The following is a 24,394-nucleotide window of genomic DNA, read 5'->3' as shown; positions in this document are numbered from 1 at the left end:
AAGTTGGCGATAGCTTTGATACTTTTCCAGTTTATTTTGTAGTTCGCCACAAAACTCCAGATTAGATTTTTTTTTTCATAACACTCATTTATTTCCTTTTACAAAACAGGTAAAGAGAAGCATCTAGTAGGGAGAAAGGTTGAAGAACAGGATTGCCCTTTGAAGGGAACAACTGATCATCTCAGCAATGTGACCATAGTGGAAGAGGGCACTTCTGTCCAGGAGTTCATCAAGGAAAAAATAAATAGTGGGTTTGGAGAGGTAAATTATAATATCCCAACTTAAGATTTTTTTTTTCCCCAAATGAGACAATCAGATTATCTCAAAGGCATATCTCCATTCCAGGTGTTAGAAAGCCAACCACGCTCCCTGTGCTAGCATATAAAAAAAAGAATTTTTCTGATTTAGATCACAATTCAGTTATGAAGCAGGTCAAAGAAAAAAAATAGTAAAATAAAAGCCAAAATATATATAAAAAAAAATTATTTCCTAAATTACCCAATGCCATGAACTGTTGCGTTTTGACTAAGGCAGTGATAAACACCCCCATTGTCTCTCCCCTTTGTTGCACGCAGCAGTCAAAGACGCAAACACTGGACAGTGGCACCAATGCATCCATAGCAATGAAAATGGTGACAGTCACAACATTTACCCCTGTAACTCTTCTCTTCCTCTTCTGCACAGTTGCTGAAAGCTCACAGTACCTGTGCCAAAGAGGGTGGAGCCAGGGCTTTGTAGAAGTTGGGTAAAAGTTGACCAGCCCCTTTAGACCACACAAATAAATTTGTTTGTATTATTTAGCAATAACTAATCTTCTGTTTCATCTGTCGTCCAACATCAGGGTGACCATGACGCTTTCTATGTCGCTGACCTGAGTGATGTGGTGGATAAATATTTCCGATTCCAAAAGGAACTGCCCGGGTTGAAGCCTTTCTATGCAGTGAAGTGCAACAACAGTAAGGAGGTTATCCTGACACTCTCCACCCTGGGTGCTGGATTTGATTGTGCCAGCAAGGTAACCTGCTTCTTGGTCCTTAGACTGATGACTATTCAGAGCATCGAGCTAGGTTGGGTTTGGCATATATAAAACTCATACAGACACCTACAGTACCAGGCAGAGGTCCATTGAGCTCTATCATGGCGCCATCATTGTCTCCCTCTACACAACACTATCATTGCATCAGACCATAAATGTGGAGCAAAGAGAAGGAACTTGGAAAAAGCTCACAACCATCCACACAAATTAATATGATGTTATGTGTTGGGTTTATACTAAACCCTAACAAGAATAATCGAGTAACTCTTAATCCTATGGAGATGCAGCCATGTTTTTTTTTTCCCTTTATTAACTCCTCCTCACTTTCCAAGAACGATATCTTTTTTTTTTTTTTTTTACTTTTCAGCCGATACAGCCGTAGAAAGGATTTTTTTTTTTTTTTTTTGTGTGTGTGACAAGTTATAGGTTTGAATGATGCCGTATAATTTGCTAAAAAAAATAAAAAATAATTCGATCATTGTTTTTTTTACTTTTATTCTCTCAAAGTTAACTTTGTCTTAGGGGTCAGCACGATGAGATTTTTTTTCTCAGCACAGGAACACCTCTAATTGTGGAACGTATTGTTATTCCAAGATCTATTGATTAAAGTGTTAAATGAAGCTAATTTTGCTCATGGGAAAACATCCTTAATTTTTGCTACCTTTTAGCACAAAATTTTGCAAATGCGAATACGGGAGTACATATGCGCAAAAATTTAGCAAACTAAATACTTAGTTGAAAATATCTGGCAAATTAAAAAAAACCAGACAGACAGATAAAAAAGTGACTTAAAAAAAAAGACAAAAAATGAAAAGATGAATTGGATGCACACAAAAACAGGACTAGATAAAAAAAAGGCGAAAAAAGCTATAATGAATTTGACCCCTGTATCATCATCAGCTCCGTCTGAAACAAACGGCCCTTTACATGGGCCAAACAAACATTTATAAGATGGCACGCCCCTGATCATTGGAGTTTGCAAACATGACAGTGATCGAGCAAATCTTCTGCTTTCACAGGATCGTTTTTGCTGCCCAAAAATCATTATTGCCAGCAACACAATTCCTTGTGCCTATCGGTATGTGCGGCCGACGATATGCATGCTGTATGGGGTATAAGAGATCATTCGTCGTCATACAGTTTGCATGAAAAAAGCACTTTAAACTGAAATTGACTTGTACGCTTTTACATGTAGGTTGACTCTCGCTGTTTTTTGTCTGCAGGCGGAGATAGACCTAGTATTGAGTTTAGGAGTGCCGGCAGATGATATAGTCTATGCAAATACTTGCAAGCAACCGTGTTACATTCGACATGCGGCCAAGCACGGAGTACTCAAAATGACTTTTGATTGTGAAAGTGAACTGTTCAAAGTGGCAGAGAACCACCCAGCGGCCAAGTAAGTGGACAACCACCTAGATGCAATATTAAATCCAGAACAACGCAGGAACTTCCTATAGGTCCTCCCGATGAACATACTTGATCCATATTTCATCCGTATTTTTCTATGCACTTTTTTTGTTTACGTGCTACTTTCATCTCTCCAATCAAATCAATGGGGAGTGATTAATATACGAAAGCACCAGTATTCAACAGTATTTGCTGGTATTTACTAAATGTTTTTGCGCCACTTGAGTTTTTTGTTTGACTTACTTTTTTTTTCCGTTCCTCTAATATAGGTTGCTCATCCGAATTGTCGCTAATGACTCTGAAGCAAACAGTTTCCTCAGCAAAAAATTTGGTGTCCAGTTACATAAATGCGAGGAACTCTTAAAACTGGCAAAGTTTCTAAATTTAGCAGTAATTGGAGTCAGGTAAATACACATTTCTTAACATTTACTTAGAATTTTCAGTATTTAAGACTCTTTATACACAGATCTGTTAATATCCAGCAGATCTGCTATTCCTGGCACATATTTGTAAGCAGGTTAAACGGATGCAGTAACGCAGAGCGAGGGTTAACAAGAGTGCGGTTTAATTACAGTAATAAACTCCTGGCAGGGAGATAACAGGGATATAACCGTGAATTTAACAGGAAAGGGGAAAAGCAGGTGAAAACAGTGTAATTGTGATACCACGCAACAGTCTTGCTATCAAATGCCACTTATCGTGACTCCGCAGTCCTTTAGTCGCTGGCAGTCTAATTAAGGATGTAATGCTGGCGGAGTCTGACACTGCGTCTTCAGGCTTCCCCACCCAACACACAGTCTCTCTTCTGGCGGCAGTGGGTGGTCACCGGTTTTGCCTGCTGAACCCCTAGTCCATTTGTGGCACCCCTGAGGGTTCAGTCGCCACAGAGGTACTGCACCTCCTCCTGAGGTGTGGTACCTCACCATTCAGGTAAGGTGGAGACACCTGACCACACTCCAACACCTACATCCCACACAACACAGTAGTGTAGCAAAGCACCCTTTGGTGGCTCCCTGCTTGGAACACGAAGAGTGCTGGGAGGCGGGTGGAGTTTAGTTAGCATCAAAAGAGCGGGAAGAGTTTAGGATTTGGTCAGTCTAACAGAGTCAGAGGAGGAGTGAAGATCCCCTGAGTGGGATGGATGAAGGAAGTGCTGCAGTCGACCTCAGTGACCTGGGTCAGCTGGCACAGGGAAGGAAGATTGATAGAAAGCCTGACTCTCTCCATAAGAAAGAAGGATTAGTACGGAACGTAAGGAGAGGAGGACTAAGGATTAGGGTTAGAGCAGAACCCTTCCCAAGTTCACAGCACAAGGCCGGGGTCCGGTCCCCGAGGTTGTATGGATACTAATGGTCCTGCAACAGACACCGGAGGAATAGAAGTTGTCACCACTTTATTCCCACACAAGACTTGGGGGCACAACAGCAACGAGAGAGAGACAAGACTTAGTAGCAAGGAGTCCCCGATGCAGGCTACAGCTGTCTGCCGTACAAGTTGAGTTCTAAGAACATCTGACAGGAGGAACTCCAGTGTAACTCAGTACTGAGAGTACTTCACTATAGGCGCAAAAGGGAGAAGTTCAGAAAAGGCACATATGTTGGCGGAGTGTTGGAACGGAGTACTTCATCTTGCCTGGAGGTTGGCTGAGCCCCTGACCTGGAGGACACGGCACGGATGCGGGCACCTGTATGCTCAACAGACTGTGAGTAAAGCTTTGGAACTACGTGCCCTGGTGTCCTCCGCTTATTCCTGCGCCAACCCACTCAGCACTACTACATCTCTGTGCTTAACACTGCACCATTACGCTCTCCTCACTAGCGCTTCATCTACACTGCCCTGGGACTACAGCCCTACCTGTGGAGGGCCACACCATCATTGCTGCACCACACCATCTGTCCCAGAGGATCTGTCTGCAGCGTCGGCTTAACATCTTCATTGCCGAACACCACAGGTGGCGTCACGAATCATTCACTAATAAACTTTAATCATTATCATCCACACGCTCAACATTCCCCTTTTACAATGGATGCCCAGGGCCACGGACCGGGTCACAGCTACCGTGACATCTCCCATTGAAACCAACGGGCCCGGTACCGAGTACCCCGCCGCCCTGGGTGCGAGGGCGATCCACATTTAACTGCAAAGCGAAAGAGTTACGCTCTCCACAAGGTACCACATGGCACGTATCTCTCTGAGCAGCTACCGTCACCTAAATCACCTAAATGGCTGCTCTGCACAGCTCTGCTCGGTGTGCGCTCCTCTCTGTGCCAGCCGACACCCAGATGCCCGCACTGTAATGCTCTGCCTGGCGCACGCTGCTCTGCACACCCAACGATATCAGTAAGTTTCTCAAGCAGTAGGTCTCTCATGCAGCCGTCCTGGATCTGTGCTCTGCTCTGATCTGCGCGCTCGGCGACGCTCCCGGGTCCTTATTGGCCCCGGCCCTTATCGTTGCCACACGTCCTCTCACTGCTCATGGCGCAGGTCCTGACTCACTAAGCTCTCTGGTGGGAAGCCCCTCTCCCCGCGTAAACCTCCTAATACTGTCTGGACTCGCCACATCCCTCCTTGGAGGTCATGGGTCTCTTCCATCCCCAATCTGTCTCTCCCCCTGCAACTGGTGGCTTGACCTCGACAGTTCTGGACTCGGCTCTTCAGCAGCACTCACAGCCTGGTCCTCCCTTCTACACATCTACCGATCATGTCTTCACTCAGTAGTTCTGAAGCTTCTGCAGTCCTGGTGCATCTATCCAGTACATAGCGCTAACTGAGCATTCTATGGCTGGCAAAAGAGAAGGCAGAAACAGTAATAAACCAACTCCGACTTCTCCCCAGGATCTGTGACTGTATCTAACAGCTGTAACAGCTGGGGACTAGACTTGCTCTTACTAGATTGCAGGGACTTTCAATCCAGGCTGTAAATTTGCAACAGAACAGCATTAAAGCCCAGTTCTAAGCATCATAAATACTAGATTAGCATGAAGATAACATATATTCAACTTACTAATAGACTTGCATTAAAAAAGGTGACCCAAACTAAAAGTATCAGTGCCAATTCTGGGTCCCGCACAGGTCCACTTCCTTTTTGTTTCCTGTGTCAATAAAGTGACAAAAGGCGAGAATGAAGGGGGCTGGCAGTTGAATTTATTTCAATACCTAAGCCACCTCCTTACATATAGAAAGGGGCTGGCTCAGCTGTTAAAATAATCAGACAGTCAGCCTCTCTGATAGTGCTCATTATGTGCCAACAGAGGAAACTCTCTCCTGTTTCGAACACAAGCCAGAAGTGGAGCTGCTCGGACCTCGGATTGGCATCAATATACGTTTTTTTCCAAGATGAAAGCCACTTTAAAGGAGGCGACTATAGTTTATTGAAAAATTGGAGATGACAACTTTATCTATCAAAAGGTAGAAGAGAGAACAAGAGGATCGGCCATCTTGGACCTAATTCTTACCATCAGGGAAGAAATTGTTGAAGAAGTAAAGGTTGCTGGGAATTTAGGAGGCAGCGATCATGATTAAAAGAGGAGGAAGACCTGTGATGACTCAGACTTAAAGGTTGGACTTCAAAAAGACAGATTTTAATGGACTCAGAAAGCCGGTAGGAAAGGTCCAATGGCTGGATGTTCTAAAGGACAAAAATGTCCAAGAAGGATGGGAGATTTTGCTAAATGAAATTCTCACCGCACACTCGGTAAGAATCCCGAAAAGAAGGAAGAATTGGAAGCATTTAAGGAAAAGGAAAAAAGAAATGTCTATCAAATTGAAAGAGGGGGCCATATCTAATGAAGAATATAATGCTGTGTGCAGGGAATGCAGGGCAATAGTTAGAAGAGCTAAAGACAGTATTGAAGTGAGACTTGCAAGGCAGACCAAAAGCAATTAAAAAGGATTTTGGGGGTATGTCAAAAGCAAAAGAAAAGTCAAAGATGCTATACGGTTGTTACAGGATGAAACAGGTGAAGTGGTCAAAAATTATGTTGAGAAAGACGAAATTTTAAATTCCTATTTTGCATCTGTGTTCTCTAAGGAAGCAATTGTAACATCAACTGATCTACATGGTGCCATCGAAGGAACAAAATAATCCACAGGGTGCAATAAGTGACAAAAAGAAAGCATTTAGAGAATTAAAGCAAGTAGGTAGTGATAAGGCATTAAATAAATACAGAAAATTAAATAAATTCTGTAAAAAGCAAATCAAGACAGCAAAGATTGAGACAGAGAGACTCATTGCCAGAGAAAGTAAAAATAATCCCAAAATATTCTTTAACTACATAGTAAGAAACTAAAAAATGATAGTGTTTGCCCCCTTAAAAATAGTCTGGGTGAAATGGTGGATGAGGAAAAAGCCAATATGCTAAATGACTTATTTTCAACACTGTATTTACACAAGAAAATCCCATGACGGATAACATGATCAGTGATAAAAATTCTCCATTAAATGTCACCTGCTTAACCCAGCAGGAAGTACGGCGGCGTCTAAAAATCACTAAAATTGACAAATCCCCGGGACCAGATGGGAAACACCCCTGAGTACTGCAGGAATTAAGTACAGTCATAGATAGACCATTATTTTTAATCTTTAAAGATTCCATAATAGCAGGGTCTGTACCACAGGACTGGCATAGGGCAATGTGGTGCCAATATTCAAAAAGGGGACAAAAACTGAACTTGGAAATTATAGGCGAGTAAGTTTAACCTCAACTGTAGGTAAAATCCTGGAGGGTTCTCTAGGAGATACTATACTGGAGTATCTGAAGAAGAATAACCTCATGACCCAATATCAACATGGGTTTACAAGAGACCGTTCCAGTCAGACTAATCTGATAAGCTTTTATGAAGAGGTAAGTTCCGGACTGGACCAAGGGAATGCAGTGGACATAGTGTACATGGACTTTTCAAAAGCTTTTGATATGGTGCCACACAAAAGGTTGATACATAAAATGAGAACAATGGGGATGGGGATAGGGGAAAATATGTGTAAGTGGGTTAAGAGCTGGCTCAGGGATAGGAAACAAAGGGTGGTTATTAATGGAGCACACTTGAACTGGGTCACGGTTAGCAGTGGGGTACCACAGGGGTCAGTATTGGGCCCGCTTCTTTTTAGCATATTTATTAATGACCTTGTAGGGGGCATAAAGAGTAGAATTTCAATATTTGCAGATGACACTAAACTCTGCAGGGTAATCAATACTGAGGAGGACAATTTTATATTACAGGAGGATTTATGTAAACTAGAAGCTTGGGCTGATAAATAGCAAATGAGCTTTAATGGGGATAAATGTAAGGTCATGCACTTGAGTAGAACAAACAAGATGTATAATTATGTGCTTAATTGTAAAACACTGGGCAAAACTGTCACTGAAAAAGACCTGGGTGTATGGGTGGATGACAAACTCACATTTAGTGGCCAGTGTCAGGCAGCTGCTGCAAAGGCAAATAAAGTAATGGGATGCATTAAAAGAGTCATAGATGCTCATGAGGAGAACATAATTTTACCTCTATATAAGTCACTAGTGCGACCACACTTAGAATACTGCGTACAGTTCTGGTGTCCGGTGTATTAGAAAGACATAGCTGAACTGGAGCGGGTGCAGAGAAGAGCGACCAAGGTTATTAGGGAACTAGGGGGTCTGCAATACCAAGATAGGTTATTACACTTGGTGTTATTTAGTTTGGAAAATTGAAGGCTTAGGGGTGATCTTATTACAATGTATAAATATATGCGGGGACAGTACAAAGACCTTTCTAATGATCTTTTTACTCTTAGACCTGTGACGGGGACAAGGGGGCATCCTCTACGTCTGGAGGAAAGAAGGTTTAAGCATACTCACAGACGCGGATTCTTTACTGTAAGAGCAGTGAGACTATGGAACTCTGCCATATGATGTGGTAATGAGTGATTCCCTACTAAAATTTAAGAAGGGACTGGATGCCTTTCTTGAAAAGTATAATATTACAGGGTATATACACTAGTTTCCTTAATATTGTGTTGATCCAGGGAGCTAGTCTGATTGCCGTATGTGGAGTCGGGAAGTAATTTTTTTCCCCAATGTGAAGCTTACTGTTTGCCACATGGGTTTTTTTGCCTTCCTCTGGATCAACATGTTAGGGCAAGTTAGGATAGGATATGGGTTGAACTAGATGGACTTAAAGTCTTCCTTCAACCTTAATAACTAAGTTACTATGTATAAACAGAAAGATGGTGAGGGAAAACTTGGGTAATTTAAATAAATTTAAATCTCCTTGTCCAGATGAATTACATCCTAAGGTACTGAAAGAGGTAGAAAAGGAAATCGCAGAACCACTAGACAGAATCTTTGAAAAATCTTGGAGAACAGGAGATGTCCCAGAAGTTAGGAGAAGGGCAAATGTTCTACCTAACTTCAAAAAAGGAAGGAAGATGGAGTCAGGAAATTAGAGGCCAGTTGTCACGGTCACGTGTGTCTGGACGCAGCGAGTACCGCAAGGCGAACCCATGTGACACACGTGACTCTGGATACACCGCCTCCAGTGGGGCGAATTTAAATAATAAACACGTGCAGCTGGATACACCCCCTCCAACTGGCGAATTTAGACATTACACATATATACAAGTCTGGAAACCCCGCCTCCAGTAAGGCGAATTTAAATAAGGGAAACCTGGGAAACATTAACAATGGTGAGCCCTGCGATAGGGAATAGGGAAGTGGAGACCTCCTGAGCTCCCCTGAGCCAGTGTCCCTGCACTCCTAACGTTCCCTATGCCGGTTCCGCACCGGGCGCGCAACAGGAACCTAAAAACCCTAGCTCGCCCTGACCTAAACCCTCACTAGGGAATTGATCAGTGCGGAAACTAATCCCACCACTGCACTAAAACACACATGAGGAAAGATGACAAAACAGGGGAAACACCACTTAGCTTTGCTCTGTTGCGTACGCTCCTAGCAACAGAGCAAACCACCTGCGTGCATCTTCTCCTCCACCCGGATCCATCACCATAACTGGATCCTTCACCATAGTGCAGCCTTGGAGCAGAGTCCACCACCAATTGCAGAAGTCCAGTAACAGAGTCCAAAAGATGAGTTCAGCTCCTGCCCAAAAAGTCAAGCATGCTTGAGTCCAGCTCTCAGCAACCAAGTCCCGCATTCTGAGTGCAACTCTCTCCATAGTCGTCACTCCACCAAGCCATGCAAGCACTTCCTGCCAACACCATAAACTGTGACTCCACGCCATCCCAGCCCTTCTTGAAGACCACCTAGCTGCCACTCGTCCCCTCTGGCTGGGCTGCACAGGACTCATGTTCAGCTCCTTCTTTCACCCAGGCTTCCTTGTGAATGACTCACACACAATATCACCAACAGTGATTGAACCCACCTGGCTCCCTTTTATAGAGCCTAACACCTGATTTGTAATTGCGTGCACATTAACCCTAAAACTAAGGTGCGATACCACTCACCACCACCGGGCAACTTAGAATGAGCGACAACACGTGTAATAATTCTAATGGCCACCGGGGGGCAATCAACCCACTTTGGCACCAAGCCAAAGGAAAAAAAGTTCACTTTGTGCATTTAAACTGTCAGATCCACCTTGGATCATGACACCAGTGAGCCTCACTTCTATACCAGCAAAGATCTTTGAACAAATTATTAAACAGCATGTACTGTATGTAAGTACTTGGATAAGAATACAGTAATTAACCAGGGCCTGCATGGGTTTGTAGCAAACAAGTCATGCTAGACTAATCTAATTTCCTTCTATGATGGAATCACTGACAGGGTGGATAAGGGAAATGCCGTAGATATAGTATATCTCATCTTCAGCAAAGCATTTGATAAAGTATCTCAAACTATCCTTTTTGAAAAAAAACACCAAGTATGGGATTGTCATGGCTATGGTTAGGTGGATTCATAACTGGCTCATTGATCGTAACCAAAGAGTGGTAATAAATGGTTGCACATCCAATTGGAAGAGTGTTTCAAGTGGGGTACCACAAGGCTCTGTTCTGGCCCCAGTGTTGTTAAACATTTTTATAAATGATGTAGATAAGGGAATTGAAGGTAAACTAATCAAATTTAAAGACAATGCAAAGCTAGGAGGGATAGCTAACACTAGACAAGACAGAGAAAGGATTCAGAAGGATCTAGATAAGCTTGAATAATGGCCACCGACTAATAGAATGGTATATAACAGGGCGAAATGCAAGATTCTACATCTGGGCAAGAAAAACGAAAATTGTATCTACAGAATGGGAGGAATAGAACTAAGCAACAACACGTGTGAAAAAGATGGGTATACTAATAAATCACAGACTGCACATGAGTCAACAGTGTGATACAGAGAAAAAAAGGGAAACACAATTCTAGGATGTATTAAGAGAAGCTTATAGTCTATATCACGTGAAGTAATTATCCCCCTCTACTCCTCCTTGGCCATGCCTCATCTGGAATACTGTGCCCAGTTCTGAGCACCATATTATAAAAAGGACATCAAAAAGTGGAACAAGTTAAGAAGAGCTACCAGGATGGCGAGCAGACTGCAAAGTATGTCCTAAGAAGAACTGTTAAAAGATCTGGGAATCTTTGGCTTGCAAAAAAGAAGGCTAACAGGAGACATAACAGCTGTCTACAAACATCTGAAAGGATGTCATTGTGTAGAGGGATCATCCTTATTCTCATTTGCACATTGCAATACGTGAAGCAATGGAATGAAACAGAAAGGGAGAAGATACAGATTAGATATTAGAAAAAACTTTTTGACAGTGAGGATGATCAATGAATGGACCAGGCTGCCACGAGTGGTGGTGAGTTCTCCTCCAATGGAAGTCTTCAAACAGAGTCTGGACAGACATCTGTCTGAGATGGTTTAGTAAATCCTGCATTGAGCCGGGGGAACACGATAACCCTGGAGGTCCCTTCCAACTCTAACATTCTATGATTCTATAGTGGCTCAATATGAGCAAGATAGGCTGTGTGTTCATTTTGTATAGCAATTTATCATAAACTTATCTAGAGGATGATGCCTATTTCTCAGAGAACAAATTATCATGTATGTGAAAGTACAACCTACCCTAAAAGTTAAAAAAAAAGGCACAAACGATACTATATAATTAAATTTTAGTTACATTTGTCTTCTATCTAACTTCTATATTTAACTTCTTCTGCAGCTTTCATATCGGTACCAAATCCAGACAGCCAAAAACTTTTTACCAGGCCATTGCAGATTCTAGATATGTATTTGACCTTGGAAAGCAAGTTGGTCATGACATGAGAATATTAGATATTGGAGGAGGCTTTCCTGGAGATGACGACTTCCAGCCGGGATATGAAGAAGTAAGATTACAAAGTGGCACTCCAGAAGTAAAAATGATATACTTTGGCATTGGTGTTTGTTACATTGGGTATGTACAGTTGGTGGTATGAGAATCCAATACTCCATAGGCAGATCCCAAGAAATGTCTTGTCACTGTGTTAAATAAATGTAAAAAGAATGAAGTGACTGTGAGAAGGTTGAAAAATCAATCTGCAGTACCATTATCAAAAATTAGGAATTGATGTCATTTGAACCCCACTTCAATGAAGAAAGTCAGAGAGGAGGGGAAGCTTTGCAGCAGTGAGGAAGTGGCTGCAACATAGCTAGCCAGCAAGTAGGGGTGAGTAGCATTTGTTACTGAGATGTGCCACCTCAGTGTTTATCGAGGGTCACCAATGAGAGAAGTTCCAGCATGAGCTCCACTCAGTATATCCAGGGTGGAGGAGAGAAGCCCATTTTGTGTGTACACACAGTGAGGATGGCAGTCACAAACAATGTGAATGTGTGCTACACTGCAAAATACGAGGCACAAGCAATGATCCAAAGTGCTGCTGAAGAGATTGACGCAAGTGTTGAAACCAGCAATCACTTTGTCACTTATAAAACTCTAAATACTAAACCTTTTACCTCTTTGTGAGTAAAGCAGATCTTCATCTGTCCTGTGAACTTCTGCCTTCTTCCATCATCTGTGAATGAGGGATACTAATTTGTTATATTTAAAGCAATCATCATCATCTTCATTATAAACAATCAAGGTCTCGATGTTTGAATACTGACTTTTTTTTGTTACTGGCATAATAGCGTAAAAGCACAAACTAATTATTTGGGGGTGACATTTCTACACTCCTCAATATTGAAATTTCAACAACAAGAGGGAAAAGTTTTAAAATTATAGTAATCACAGAATGTATAGACACTGATCTGTAAATGATGAAAAAAAATCTCGATTTATTCATTGTCAATTATAAGTGCTATATGCAGAAATCCCAGCACTTGCAGCCTCGGCTGCTATCAGTGAAGATATTAATGGTCATTTGAAGAAGAATCTGCCCTACTGAAATCATTTGATCAAATCATCAAGATCCGCTGCTGGCAGCCACCTTTGAAATTGTCAACCAATGATGTCCCAGATGATGGGAGATTGATGGAAGACAAGTCTGGAGACAACGTAGTCCATGGTAGCTCACAGCAGAATGACCATACCACTGGTTCCACAAGCAAAATCAATGTAGCGATAAGCATTTAGGGTAGAATCAATAAAGACTAGAGGGGTCTGGCAACCATACACTATGCCACTCCACACCATAACCCTAGACTGGGAGTAGGACCAGTATGACATTTCCTCTTGAGGGCCTCTTCTTGGCATTGCCCACGTGCCCATTGACCTCATGTCACTGCTTTGAAAGGCTATTGTGATGCAGAGCAAGACAACAATGGGGGCTGGAATGGCGGTCTATCATCTTCAGCTATGAATGCCGCTTTTGTCTTAGAAGCAATGATAGCCAGAGATTGGTCTGGAGTCCACATGGGCAATGCCATGAAGAGACCTTCACGTGGGAACATCAGCGAGTGTCACTCATACTTGATACTGAATAAATCAAGTTGTTTTAAAAAAGTTTATGACCAGTAACGTGTGTATTCATCCTGTGACTTCCCTCACCCTACGACTTTTCCTTCTTACTGTTGCAATTTTAATGCTCGTATTATGTATGCCCATGTCATTAGATGTCCCTGTCTCATGAACACACAATAAGACTTTTATGAAGCTTTTCTGCTAAGCCAATAAGCCTAACACATATGATTTCTTACCTCCGATTTTCACTAAATTTTAATTTTTTTTGTATGCACTACCAAAATTGGATGGACAACTGTCATGACTACTTGTGATTTCCATTCATTTCTATGAAGAAAGTGGATTCCAGAAAATGTTCTAGTCAACTTATGATCACAATGTGTTACAGAAAGCTTTATATTGCAAAAATACCTATACTTGCTTTCTAAAGATGTCTGACATTTGTAATTACAGGAACAGCATTGATTAAAAAGAGACTTATTCCTTGAATGTGCTAAAACGGTAAATTACTCTTCTGAAGTCATGAACGTGGAGTCAGGAAGAGAAGAGTCAAGAATGTTCATGCCTTAAGTCTGCCCTACCTGGATTATTTGCTAGCATTCGCCATTGCACCTCATTGGATTTAGGTTCCAACCCGTGTACAGTGAAGGAGAGAATACTTGACCCGATCTCGTCTTTGCACTAGACCAGAACTAGAAGTTAGTTGATCACAACTGTGCATGCTTTCAATCCAGCCATATGAGAAAGGTTTATTTGGCATGGCCACCCTTGACTCTTCTACTTCTCTTACTATCACATTTATGAACAACTTTAGGAAGCAAAAGATGTAAAGTTTCAGGTTGTGGTGGACATTTAGGGATGAAAAATAACAGAAACAATTCATCTTAAAATACCTGTCATCATCTCTCATTTCAGTTTTTCGCGGTGGTTTCTGAAGCTTTGGATCAGTATTATCCCAGAAAGGAAGAAGTGGAAATTATCTCAGAGCCTGGACGATACTTTGTAGGCTCTGCTTTTACAGCCGCTCTCAATATCATTGGCAAAAAAGAGGAGTATGTGACAGGTGAATAGATCATGGTGCTTTGGGATATATATTAGTTTTAACCTTTAAGAGAAGCATCATCACTTACGAAGATTAACTATTTTAGGTGTTGCAGAACATTTTTCATTCCTTGAAGTGATGGTTCCTATTTTAGTGGTTCTTTTTTTAAAGAATCACTGAACTTTCATACAGGAAAGATGTATATCTTTGTACCGTGTTAGCCACTAGATAGAAAAATATTCAGAATTGAGAGTCCTCAGTGGTTGATACCTTTTAATGGCTAACTGAAAAGATGGTAACACATTGCAAGCTTTCGAGACTACTCAGGTCTCTTCATCAGGCATTGACTAATACAACATCTGAAGAGTCACATATTTATGCACAACACAGCACAGAAATAATGCAGTAGATACTTGTTTTATCTATTGCATTTTTTCTGTGCTGTATTGTGCATAAATATGTGACTCTTCAGATTTTGTATTAGTCAATGCCTGATGAAGAGACTCGAGTAGTCTCGAAAGCTTGCAATGTCTTACCATCTTTTCAGTTAGCCATTAAAAGGTATCAACCACTGAGGACTCTCAATTCTGAATATTTTTATGAACTTTCATAAAAATTTTGACAAGTCAGAGACATGTCTGAAGTTCTGATTGGTGGAGGTCCAAGTGCTGAGACCTCGGCTGATTTTCAAAAAAGGAAGGAGTAGTGTGACGCCAGTCACCACTCACGGACAAGCCGTGAGGCAGGGTAGAGAAATCTTCCAGGTTCAGATACCAAGAGAACACGTCATAAACTAAAGGGAAAAGAAAAATGCCTTTTTTTCTAAGGACACATCTCCAGAGTCTTTCAGATTCTCTAGCAGATCCTCCAGGCAAGTGGAGCAACTTTGTACAGAAATAAGACTTTTCGTTGTCAAGTGAAGCTCCATTTAAAAATAAGATTCTAACACCAATCAATAACAGAATTATAATAATAATAATACATTTTATTTCTATAGCGCCGACATATTCCGCAGCATTTTACATTTCAGAGGGGACTTGTACAGACGATATACATTACAGCATAACAATAATCACACAGATCATAACAGATACCAAGAGGAATGAGAGCCCTGCTCGCAAGCTTACAATCTATGAGGAAAAAGGGGAGACACGAAAGGTGGGTGGTAACAATTGCCCTGATTGTTTGGACCAGCCATAATGTTAAGTGTGTAACAGTATGGACACAGAGGGCTAATAGATGCATAAAGCATGTGGGAACATGATACGGGGAACCTGGTTATGGTAAAACTTTTGACTGTGCCACACAGGGATAGTTAGGTTAATGTGTTGAGGCAGTAGGCCAGTCTGAATAAATGAGTTTTCAGGGCATGCTTAAAATTGTAGGGATTGGGGACTACTCGTATTGACCTGGGAAGTGCATTCCAAAGAATTGGCGCAGCACGTGTATAGTCTTGGAGACGGGAGTAGGAGTTTCTGATTATCGAGGATGCTAACCTCAGGTCATCAGCAGAATGGAGGGCACGGGTAGGGTGGTAGACTGAAACAAGGGAGGAGATGTAGGGTGGTGCTGAGCCATGGAGGGCTTTGTGGGTGAGGGCAATAAGTTCGTACTGGATTCTGGAGTGGATGGGTAGCCAGTGTAAGGACTGGCACAAGGTAGAGGCATCGGTGTAACGATTGGCGAGGAATATGATCCTGGCTACAGCATTCAAGACAGATTGGAGGGGGAAAGGTTGGTAAGAGGGAGACCGATTAGAAGAGAGTTACAATAGTCCAGACGAGAATGAATAAGAGAAACAGTAAGAATTTTTGCAGAGTCAAAGGTAAGAAAAGGTCGAATTCTAGAAATGTTTTTGAGATGCAGATAACAAGAGCGAGCCAGTGATTGGATGTGGGGGGTGAATGAAAGCTCAGAGTCAAGTATGACCCCAAGACAGCGGGCATGTTGCTGGGGAGTAATAGTGGAACCACACACGGAAATGGCAGTGTCGGGTATAGGTGCATTAGTTGAGGGAGGAAACACAAGGAGTTCAGTCTTTGACAGGTTCAGTTTCAGATATAGTGAGGACATGATGTTAGACACAGCGTTTAGACAATCGCCGGCGTTTTCTAGAAAGGCTGGCGTGATGTCAGGAGAAGAAGCGTATAATTGGGTGTCACCAGCATAGAGATGGTACTGGAAACCAAATCTACTGATTGTTTGACCAATAGGGGCAGTGTACAAGGAGAAGAGGGGGGGGGGCTAGAACCGATCCTTGAGGAACCCCAACAGTAAGGGGAAGAAGAGAGGAGGAGGAACTAGCAAAAGATACAGTAAAGGAGCGGTCAGAGAGACAGGAGGAAAACCAGGAGAGAATGGTGTCCTTGATGCTGATGGAGCGGAGCATAGTGAGGAGGAGCTGATGATCCACCATGTCGAATGCTGCAGAGAGATCCAAGAGAATTAGCATGGCGTAGTGACCGTTAGATTTAGCTCTTAGTAGATCATTAGAGACTTTAGTGAGGGCAGTTTCAGTAGAGTGTAGAGAGCGGAAACCGGATTGGAGAGGGTAGAGAAGAGAGTTATCAGAGAGATAGCGGATCAGACGGGAGTGGACCAGGCGTTCCAGGAGTTTAGAGATGAAGGGAAGATTAGAGACAGGTCTATAGTTAGCGGCACAGTTTTGGTCGAGGGATGGTTTTTTAAGTAGTGGATGTATGATGGCATGCTTAAATAAGGAGGGAAAGATACCAGAAGAGAGAGAGATAGAGGTTAAATATTTTAGTTAGGTGAGGGGTGACAGCAGGGGAAAGGGACTGGAGCAGATGTGACGGAAATGGGTCACTGGTGCAAGTGGTTGGGCGAGAAGATGCAAGGAGCCTGCTTACTTCTTCTTCTGTGACTGGTTCAAACTCAGAGAGTGAGCTAGATGCAGTGGGGGAGGGAGGACAGTGCATGGTATGAGATGATTGGGAGATAATTTCCTGCCGGATATGATCAATTTTTTCTTTGAAGTAATTGGCCAGATCGTCAGCTCGGAGAACCGTGGTTGGGGCCTGCACTCTTGGGTTGAGCAGGGAATGAAAAGTGTCAAAGAGATGTTTCGGGTTATTGGACAGTGAGGTGATGAGGGTGTTGAAATAGGTTTGTTTGGAGAGGTGAAGGGCAGTGTTGTATGTTCTAAGCATGAACTTATAATGGATGAAATCTTCGTGTAGATTGGATTTTCTCCATAGACATTCAGCACACCTGGAGCACTGCTGCAGGAAACGTGTTTGCAGGGTGTGCCAGGGTTTTCGCTGTCTTTGTCGTGTTGTTCTATGTATAGGAGGTGCAAAATCATCCAGGGCAGTTTGATGTGTTTCATTGTAATGCTTCAGTGCAGAATCAGGACATGAGAGGGAGGAGATAGGGGCCAATGAAGACTGCTAGTTCATCGTACATTTCTGGGTGTTAATGGCCTGTATGTTTCTATAAGTATGGGCAGTGGGGGTGACCTGAGCGGCCTGGCAGTTCTTGATAGAGAATGAAGGAAGGTTGTGATCAGAGAGCGGGAGAGGGGAGTTTGTGAAATCATCCACTGCACAAAGCCGAGAGAAGACCAAGTCGAGGGAGTTTCCGTCTTCATGCGTTGGAGAATTAGTAAGCTGCGAAAGACCAAACGAGGAGGTTAGAGATAAAAGGTGAGTAGCAGATGTGGAGAGGGGAAGAGCACTGGGGATGTTGAAATCGCCCATGATGAGGGTAAGGATGTCACAGGAGAGAACATGTGGAAGCCAAGTGGCAAAATGATCCAGGAACTGATGGGAGGGGTCGGCGGGACGATACACTACCGCCACTCGCATGCAGAAGGGGGTGTAGAGTCTGACAGCATGGACCACAAAAGAAGGGAAGACTAGTGAGGATACTTGAGGGATAACCTGAAAGGTAGATTTTGGTGATAGGAGCAGACCAACGCCTCCACCTGCTCTTTTGTCTGATCTTGGGGTATGAGAGAAGTGTAATCCCCCATATGAAAGAGCAGCAGCAGCGGTAGTGTCTGACTGCTGGATCCAGGTTTCAGTAAGAGCCAGGAGGTTAAGAGAATTAGAAAGGAAGAAGTCATGGATGAAGGAGCGTTTATTACACACTGAGCGAGAATTCCAAAGGGCACAATTAAGAGAGACAGATGGCATGCAGGGAATATTAATAAGATTAGAGGGGTTTCTGAGTCTAGCAGTTGGGGGGTTTGACTTTCTATAACATGGGGGACCAGGGTTGGGAGCAATGTCTCCTGCGACTAGGAGAAGGAGGATAGAAAGAGTGAGCAGATGGTTGAGTGATTTGTGGGAGCGTCTCTTATGTTGAATGGTGGGACTGAATGGATCTGTGCAATTTAACAATGTGAAAAGAGTGTGAGTGCTATACATAGGAGAGGAAAGGAGTGAGGGGCCGATATGGATGGAGTGTGGAGAGTTAATGCCAGGGCGGTGGATGTGTGTGAATGCAGTGGCCAGGATATAAATTACACAAATGCATATGGTATATATTTGTTGTAATCCAAATGTACAGGGAGTAGATGTATATAAATGTCTTACCTGTCTCCTGTCCTGTCTAACTGCCATGTTATAACTGCCAGCACTTTGATAAACTGTACTTCGATAAAGTGTGCATAAATGCCCCCTGCATAAATGCTCCCCCAAGCTATGTCTGAATATATAGGAATCTAAGGCTTAGATTTTTTTTTCTCTCTCTCTTCTCGTTAATCAATCAAACTAAACTAAAGCCCCCGTTACACACTGCGACATCGCTAGCAATATCGCTGTAACGTCACCGATTTTGTGACGTAGCAGCGATATTGCTAGCGATATCGCTGCATGTGATACTTACCTCCGACCGGCTCCCCCGCTGGTTATCGCTGATCACGCGAGAATGTCCTGGACCATTCCTCGTCGGTCACTTCCTGCTGGGCTTCCTGTGGCGCCGACGAGCGACGCGTGGACGCGGGCGGGAGGACGCAGGATCGCCTGGTGTGACAGGTAAGTAGCGATACCCGACCCCTGCGATGTCGCTGGTGAGATCTGCCTGTGTGGCAGCTCACTAGCGACCACCTAGCGATGCACCAGCGATCCTGACCGCGTCATATCGCTGGTCGGGATCGCTGGTCCATCGCTAGGTGTAACGGTACCCTAAGACAGCAGGGCACAATAAAGGTAATTATCAGACAAACCAATGTCCAGGCCTACATGCATCATAAACCACTTTGAAAAGTTTCTTGACCTCAGAGCAAAACGGGACAAGCAGAGTAAGTTGAAATAAATATATACCAGCTATAAGCTTGCAGAGTTGAAAAGACATATATAGCATTCAGGATTAACTGCTTGCTGACATTGAATGGAGGAGTTGATTCAGAGCAGAGATTCAAAGAGGTGGTTACCTGTATGAAGAGAATAGAGATGCGTGTCACATTTCATCCATGTTATAACTGCCAGTACTTTGATAAACTGTACTTCGATAAAGTGTGCATAAATGCCCTCAGATATGCTTTAGCTAGGTAGTGACTCAAGTAGAGAAGTTGCAGGAAAACCAAAGGTTACACAGGAGGACAAAATAACATGTGCATCCTATGAGATCCACAGAAGCAAAATTGTGAATTGTGAATACATAGCCATGGAAGCCCCAATACCAACCCAGCAGGTAAATTGTCCAACACATAGCAGGAGATGGACCCAAAGCGAACTCTTATCATTCTAAGCGTGAACTCCACCGTCACCATCTGGACAAGATTCTGGAGTAACGGCATCCTGTCAATGGTAAAAATTTGAATTGATCTTTCCAACCTTACTGTCCCTAACTCTAATTTCAGAACCAGTCGAAAATCAATGAAGTTGGCGACTGACCCACAGTCAATGAAAGCTAACACAGATAACTATTGTTTCTTAAAAAGTAGTTCCATGTTTAGCAGTATTTTGTTTGGGTGACCTCCTTGACAATCACCCAGCCTTAGGTGTTTCATGTTGGCTTGCCTGCATGACGGTGTGCTGAGCAGTCCTTAAGGAAATGTCCAGCTCGACCACAATACAGCCAGAGTCCAAGATTGCGCCAACGTCTCCTCTCAACAACTCAAGAGCTGGCAGCTCCAACCTCCATTGGTAAGTGGAAGGACTCGGGAACATTGAAACACTCAGCCACTCATCATGTCTCTCCCGAATTCTTCAATGCATTTAAATAGCCTAAGTCATGGCCTCCCCTAAAGGACAAGGTGGAGTATGCAGAGCCAGAGCATCCTTAACCCTGTGTCAGACGCATCTCTGGCACTCCCTAGTTCAGGCACAGTGCTCCTGACAGGCACAGGTTAGAGAACTACCTATAATATTTAATTATCTCAATTTCTGGGCTCTAAAAGTAATCAGTAACCTTCATAGGGTTGTATGAAAAGAGAGTACACAAAATCAGATGCAAAAAAACCCAATGTTAGGATTTGAACCCAGCCGCTTTTGCGCACCAGGCGGCAGCTCTTCACTCTGAGCTATTCAGCTCGCTGAACTGTTCCTTGCCAACCCAGATACAAGTGCCTGTGTTGTTTCTTATTGTCTCCACCCTGAGTTCCTGATTGTCTCCACCCTGAATTCCTGATTTGCTCCATCCTGTAATCATCTGATTGAACGCCATACTTAAACCTGGCATTGTACTTCCTTCCTTGCATAATTATTTAGCTACCAGCCTTTAGTCAAACTCTCCTTTCACCTGCTGCTTCATCCAAGACTATACTGCTGCTCCTATGTACTGACACCTGGCTATTCCTGACTACGCTACCTGCTGGTGCTGCCTCTAGTGGTATCAATACCACTACTCCAACCCAGATCAGTCCATAACACCGATTTAATAATCATAAAAGTAATAAAACAAGAAATAGCTAAATTTCACAACTACCCCCAAAACCCTCTTATTTGTAAGAAAACCCTACTGAGATCTACAAAATATCTACAAATTTTCATTATTCATAAAACGAGCAAAATAAACAATTATGATGAAAAACCCCCAGAAATCACGAACCTTCAAAAGTGAGAACCTTCCAGCGCAATAAGCTTGAGAGGCCACTTAGGTCACACCTGCTCTCCCAAGGACGGCGGTAAAACTGAATGGGGAGGTTTCACTCATCACCTAACGATAGGAAGGTACTGGGAGGGGCGGGATCCCCTGCCGCCTTGAAGAGTAGGAAGAAACAGAAATGTGTGCTCTGTGCCTGTCAGGCCTATTAAGCCTGACACAGGGTTAAAAGTGTCAGAAAGACCTGTGTGGAACTGGCACCTGAGAGCTGCATTATTCCACAGAACTTCAGAGGACCATTGCCGGAACTCGGAACTAAAGCAGTGTGGCCCCTTGTGTCATGATTCATGGCTCATGGTCTTTGTGTCCACAACTTGGACCCTGTCAGGTTCATCTTAGATCATCTCTATGGCATAAAAAAAGGCCTCAATAGAAGACTGTTCTGGGGCTAGTGTGGACAAAGAAAGTGCAAAAGTCTCAGGGTCTCCTCACAGTAGGGGCAAGCTGTGAGGTAGGGTAGTCAAACGTTCTGGGGTCAGATGCCAAGAGAGCACGTCATAAGCTAAAGGGGAAAGACAAAAGCATAGTCAGGTCACGGTCTGTTAGCACCACGTTGGAGTCCTGCTCTGACAGGCAGGGTCTCCAGCATGTCACTTCACTCACCCGTGCTGCGGTCAGTTATTCTCTTCCCCATGCTCTGCATGCTTCCAGCTGGTCCTCTAGTCATGTCCTTAGGGCATGCGTGCATGCACTCCCACCCTCTTAAAGGGTCAGTGCATGCACTTGCTATTTCCTCCCCAGCCAATAACTGTGGGACATTATGTGTATATTGCTTCCTCCCCACTGGGGAGGTTCTTGAGCAACCTTCCTGTTTCGAAGCCTAAGTTGTATATTACAATCTCTGCCAGCTGCTCCCTCCAGTCTGTCCTCTGAGTCAAGTTGCTGCGCTATCGTTGGTCTGTCCTGGATTGGCACCTGGCGTTCATCGGGAGCCAAGTCTAACCTCACCATCAGAGGCTCTAGTGAAAAGTCAGGTGTTCGCTTGGTCATGCCCCTCCAGGCTCTCCATGGCACAATGGTTCCACAAACCATGTTTGTGACACGGTATGAGGTCAAAATACCAGGAAGATAGTGGATCACAGCAAAGGGCTAGGCAATCGGATGGTCAGAACGAGGTCCAAGGATAGCCAGCAATAGATCAATAAACAAAGCACAGAAAAACAAGGCAAACATGAACCACAGGGCACAAGATACAATTGACAGAGATCTGGGACTGACAGCTTAGAAAAGTAGCTGGGTAATCACTAAGAACAAAGAATAGTTGAGAGAAGCTTAGCATCTCCCAGGCTCAGATTAGACGGCTGAGCTGTCTCCAAAAATACTGTCAGCTCAACACGTCCTGCACTAGATTGGATGACTGATCTGTCAATCACTGCATCCATGTCACACTGAGTGGAGGAATCGTGACAGGAAGAAGTTCTCTGTGGATCTCCATGGAGGTTCAATTCAAAACCGAACCCTCAAACATTGCTATCAATTAAAAAATAAAAAAGTTATGGTTCTTGCAAATGGTTAAATCTGAGTGTGCCCTCCAAAACTCTTCAGACTCTTCCTTCTGAACCCAAAGCACAAAATTATAGATACTCTGGGATCTAGGAGACTCAGAACTATCTTATCATCTGGACCACTACATTGACAATTTTTTCATGTCCTATCATATTCTGGAATTTTATGACTTCTTAGGTCATGATCACCCAAAAAGTTCAGCCTAGTGCAGTTCAAATTGTTTTTAAGTGCCTTTGAATAAAGTTTATCCAAAAGTCCCACATTTCTCATTATGTCCGGAGCTGATTGCCCATGTTCCAGGCTATTGGGTGATGACAGGTTGAGGGATGTGGGTGACAATTTTCTATATAACTTAGAGACTGATCAGTATTGGGGAAGTTTTTACATACTAGATTAGAGCATACCAACCAACATGGTGCAAAAGAAATATTTCTGGTCCAGTGATAGTTGACTGTAGTGTACATTGATTTTATTTTTGTGTTTTACAGACACAGATGGGAGAGAGATCAGGAAACTCTCGTATTATATGAATGATGGAGTACTCGGAACATTTTGGCCTCGTGAATTAGGAGGACTGAAAATGAAACCATTGAAGGTAAATGACCTCTTCTACCAATGATACACACATGACGAAGGGATGTCCATGTTATATCAGAGTGGAGCAAATGTGTATTTACACTTAGATTTTTTTTCCATCTATACTAGGACCACCACCATTCACAACAGTTTCCCAGCAGACTTTGGGGACCCTGCTGTACAGACTACGACCTTATTATAGAAGAAGTCAATCTCCCAGAGCTGGAAATGGGCGAATGGATAATATTCCCAAACAAGGGTGCCTATAGTATATCAAACTCAACAACATTTAATGGGTTCCAAATACCAACCGTGTACTATACAATGAGTGAAGACAAGCTGAAGAAAATCCAGAAAATGTGAATTTTGGCCACGCGATAACTTTACTATCATTTTTGCTTCATGATATGCACAGATAATAAAATAAAAATGGAAACCAGCTACTGATCGACCATTGAATCTGTTCCTGTTTTGTTTTTACTATATATATATTTAGTATTTGAACCTGCAACTCTTTGATTGCATTTTCTGTATAACACCACAAAAGTCCCAAATTTCATTTCAAGGACATGAACTCAAAAGATACGATTAAACCACAAAAAAGAGGAAGGGAGTCTATGAACTACCACCACAGAGTATAATCCATAAAAATAGAATTTTATTACGCCATAAACAGTTTAAAATAGGTAACACCACACTGCTGGACACCAATTTAGACAGGAACAAAGGTGTTATCAAAGAAATACAACAATACAGGACAAATTAACAAAACCAGATAAGTGCAGCTCCATATATGCCCCAATACAGTATAGACAATAGCAGCAAAAGATAAAGAAAAGTGCAATGTGCAAGTAATACTAAAATAATAAGACAAAAATTATTGAAGCAA

General features: G+C 42.9%; 1 protein-coding gene across 2 annotated transcripts in view; it reads left to right on the top strand.

The window, feature by feature from the left end:
• LOC141097564 (ornithine decarboxylase-like) overlaps nt 1-23,964 on the top strand; it is a 65,305-nt gene extending 41,341 nt beyond the window's left edge. For both annotated transcript variants that reach the window (XM_073584792.1, XM_073584791.1), the window contains 8 exons: nt 110-261; nt 842-1,015; nt 2,260-2,432; nt 2,713-2,847; nt 11,592-11,757; nt 14,226-14,373; nt 23,418-23,524; nt 23,635-23,964. In XM_073584792.1, the coding sequence (XP_073440893.1) occupies nt 110-261; nt 842-1,015; nt 2,260-2,432; nt 2,713-2,847; nt 11,592-11,757; nt 14,226-14,373; nt 23,418-23,524; nt 23,635-23,868 (1,289 nt within the window). In that variant the 3' untranslated portion in view covers nt 23,869-23,964. The remainder of the gene's footprint in view (nt 1-109; nt 262-841; nt 1,016-2,259; nt 2,433-2,712; nt 2,848-11,591; nt 11,758-14,225; nt 14,374-23,417; nt 23,525-23,634) is intronic.
• Nucleotides 23,965-24,394: the final 430 nt, after the last annotated feature.

Source organism: Dendrobates tinctorius, unplaced genomic scaffold, assembly GCF_039654945.1.
Source record: "Dendrobates tinctorius isolate UK_male_01 unplaced genomic scaffold, ASM3965494v1 ptg000085l, whole genome shotgun sequence".
Taxonomy (NCBI): Eukaryota; Metazoa; Chordata; class Amphibia; order Anura; family Dendrobatidae; genus Dendrobates; species Dendrobates tinctorius.
The sequence above is the reverse complement of the archived record's forward strand: the minus strand, read 5'-3'. Positions and strand labels throughout refer to the sequence as shown.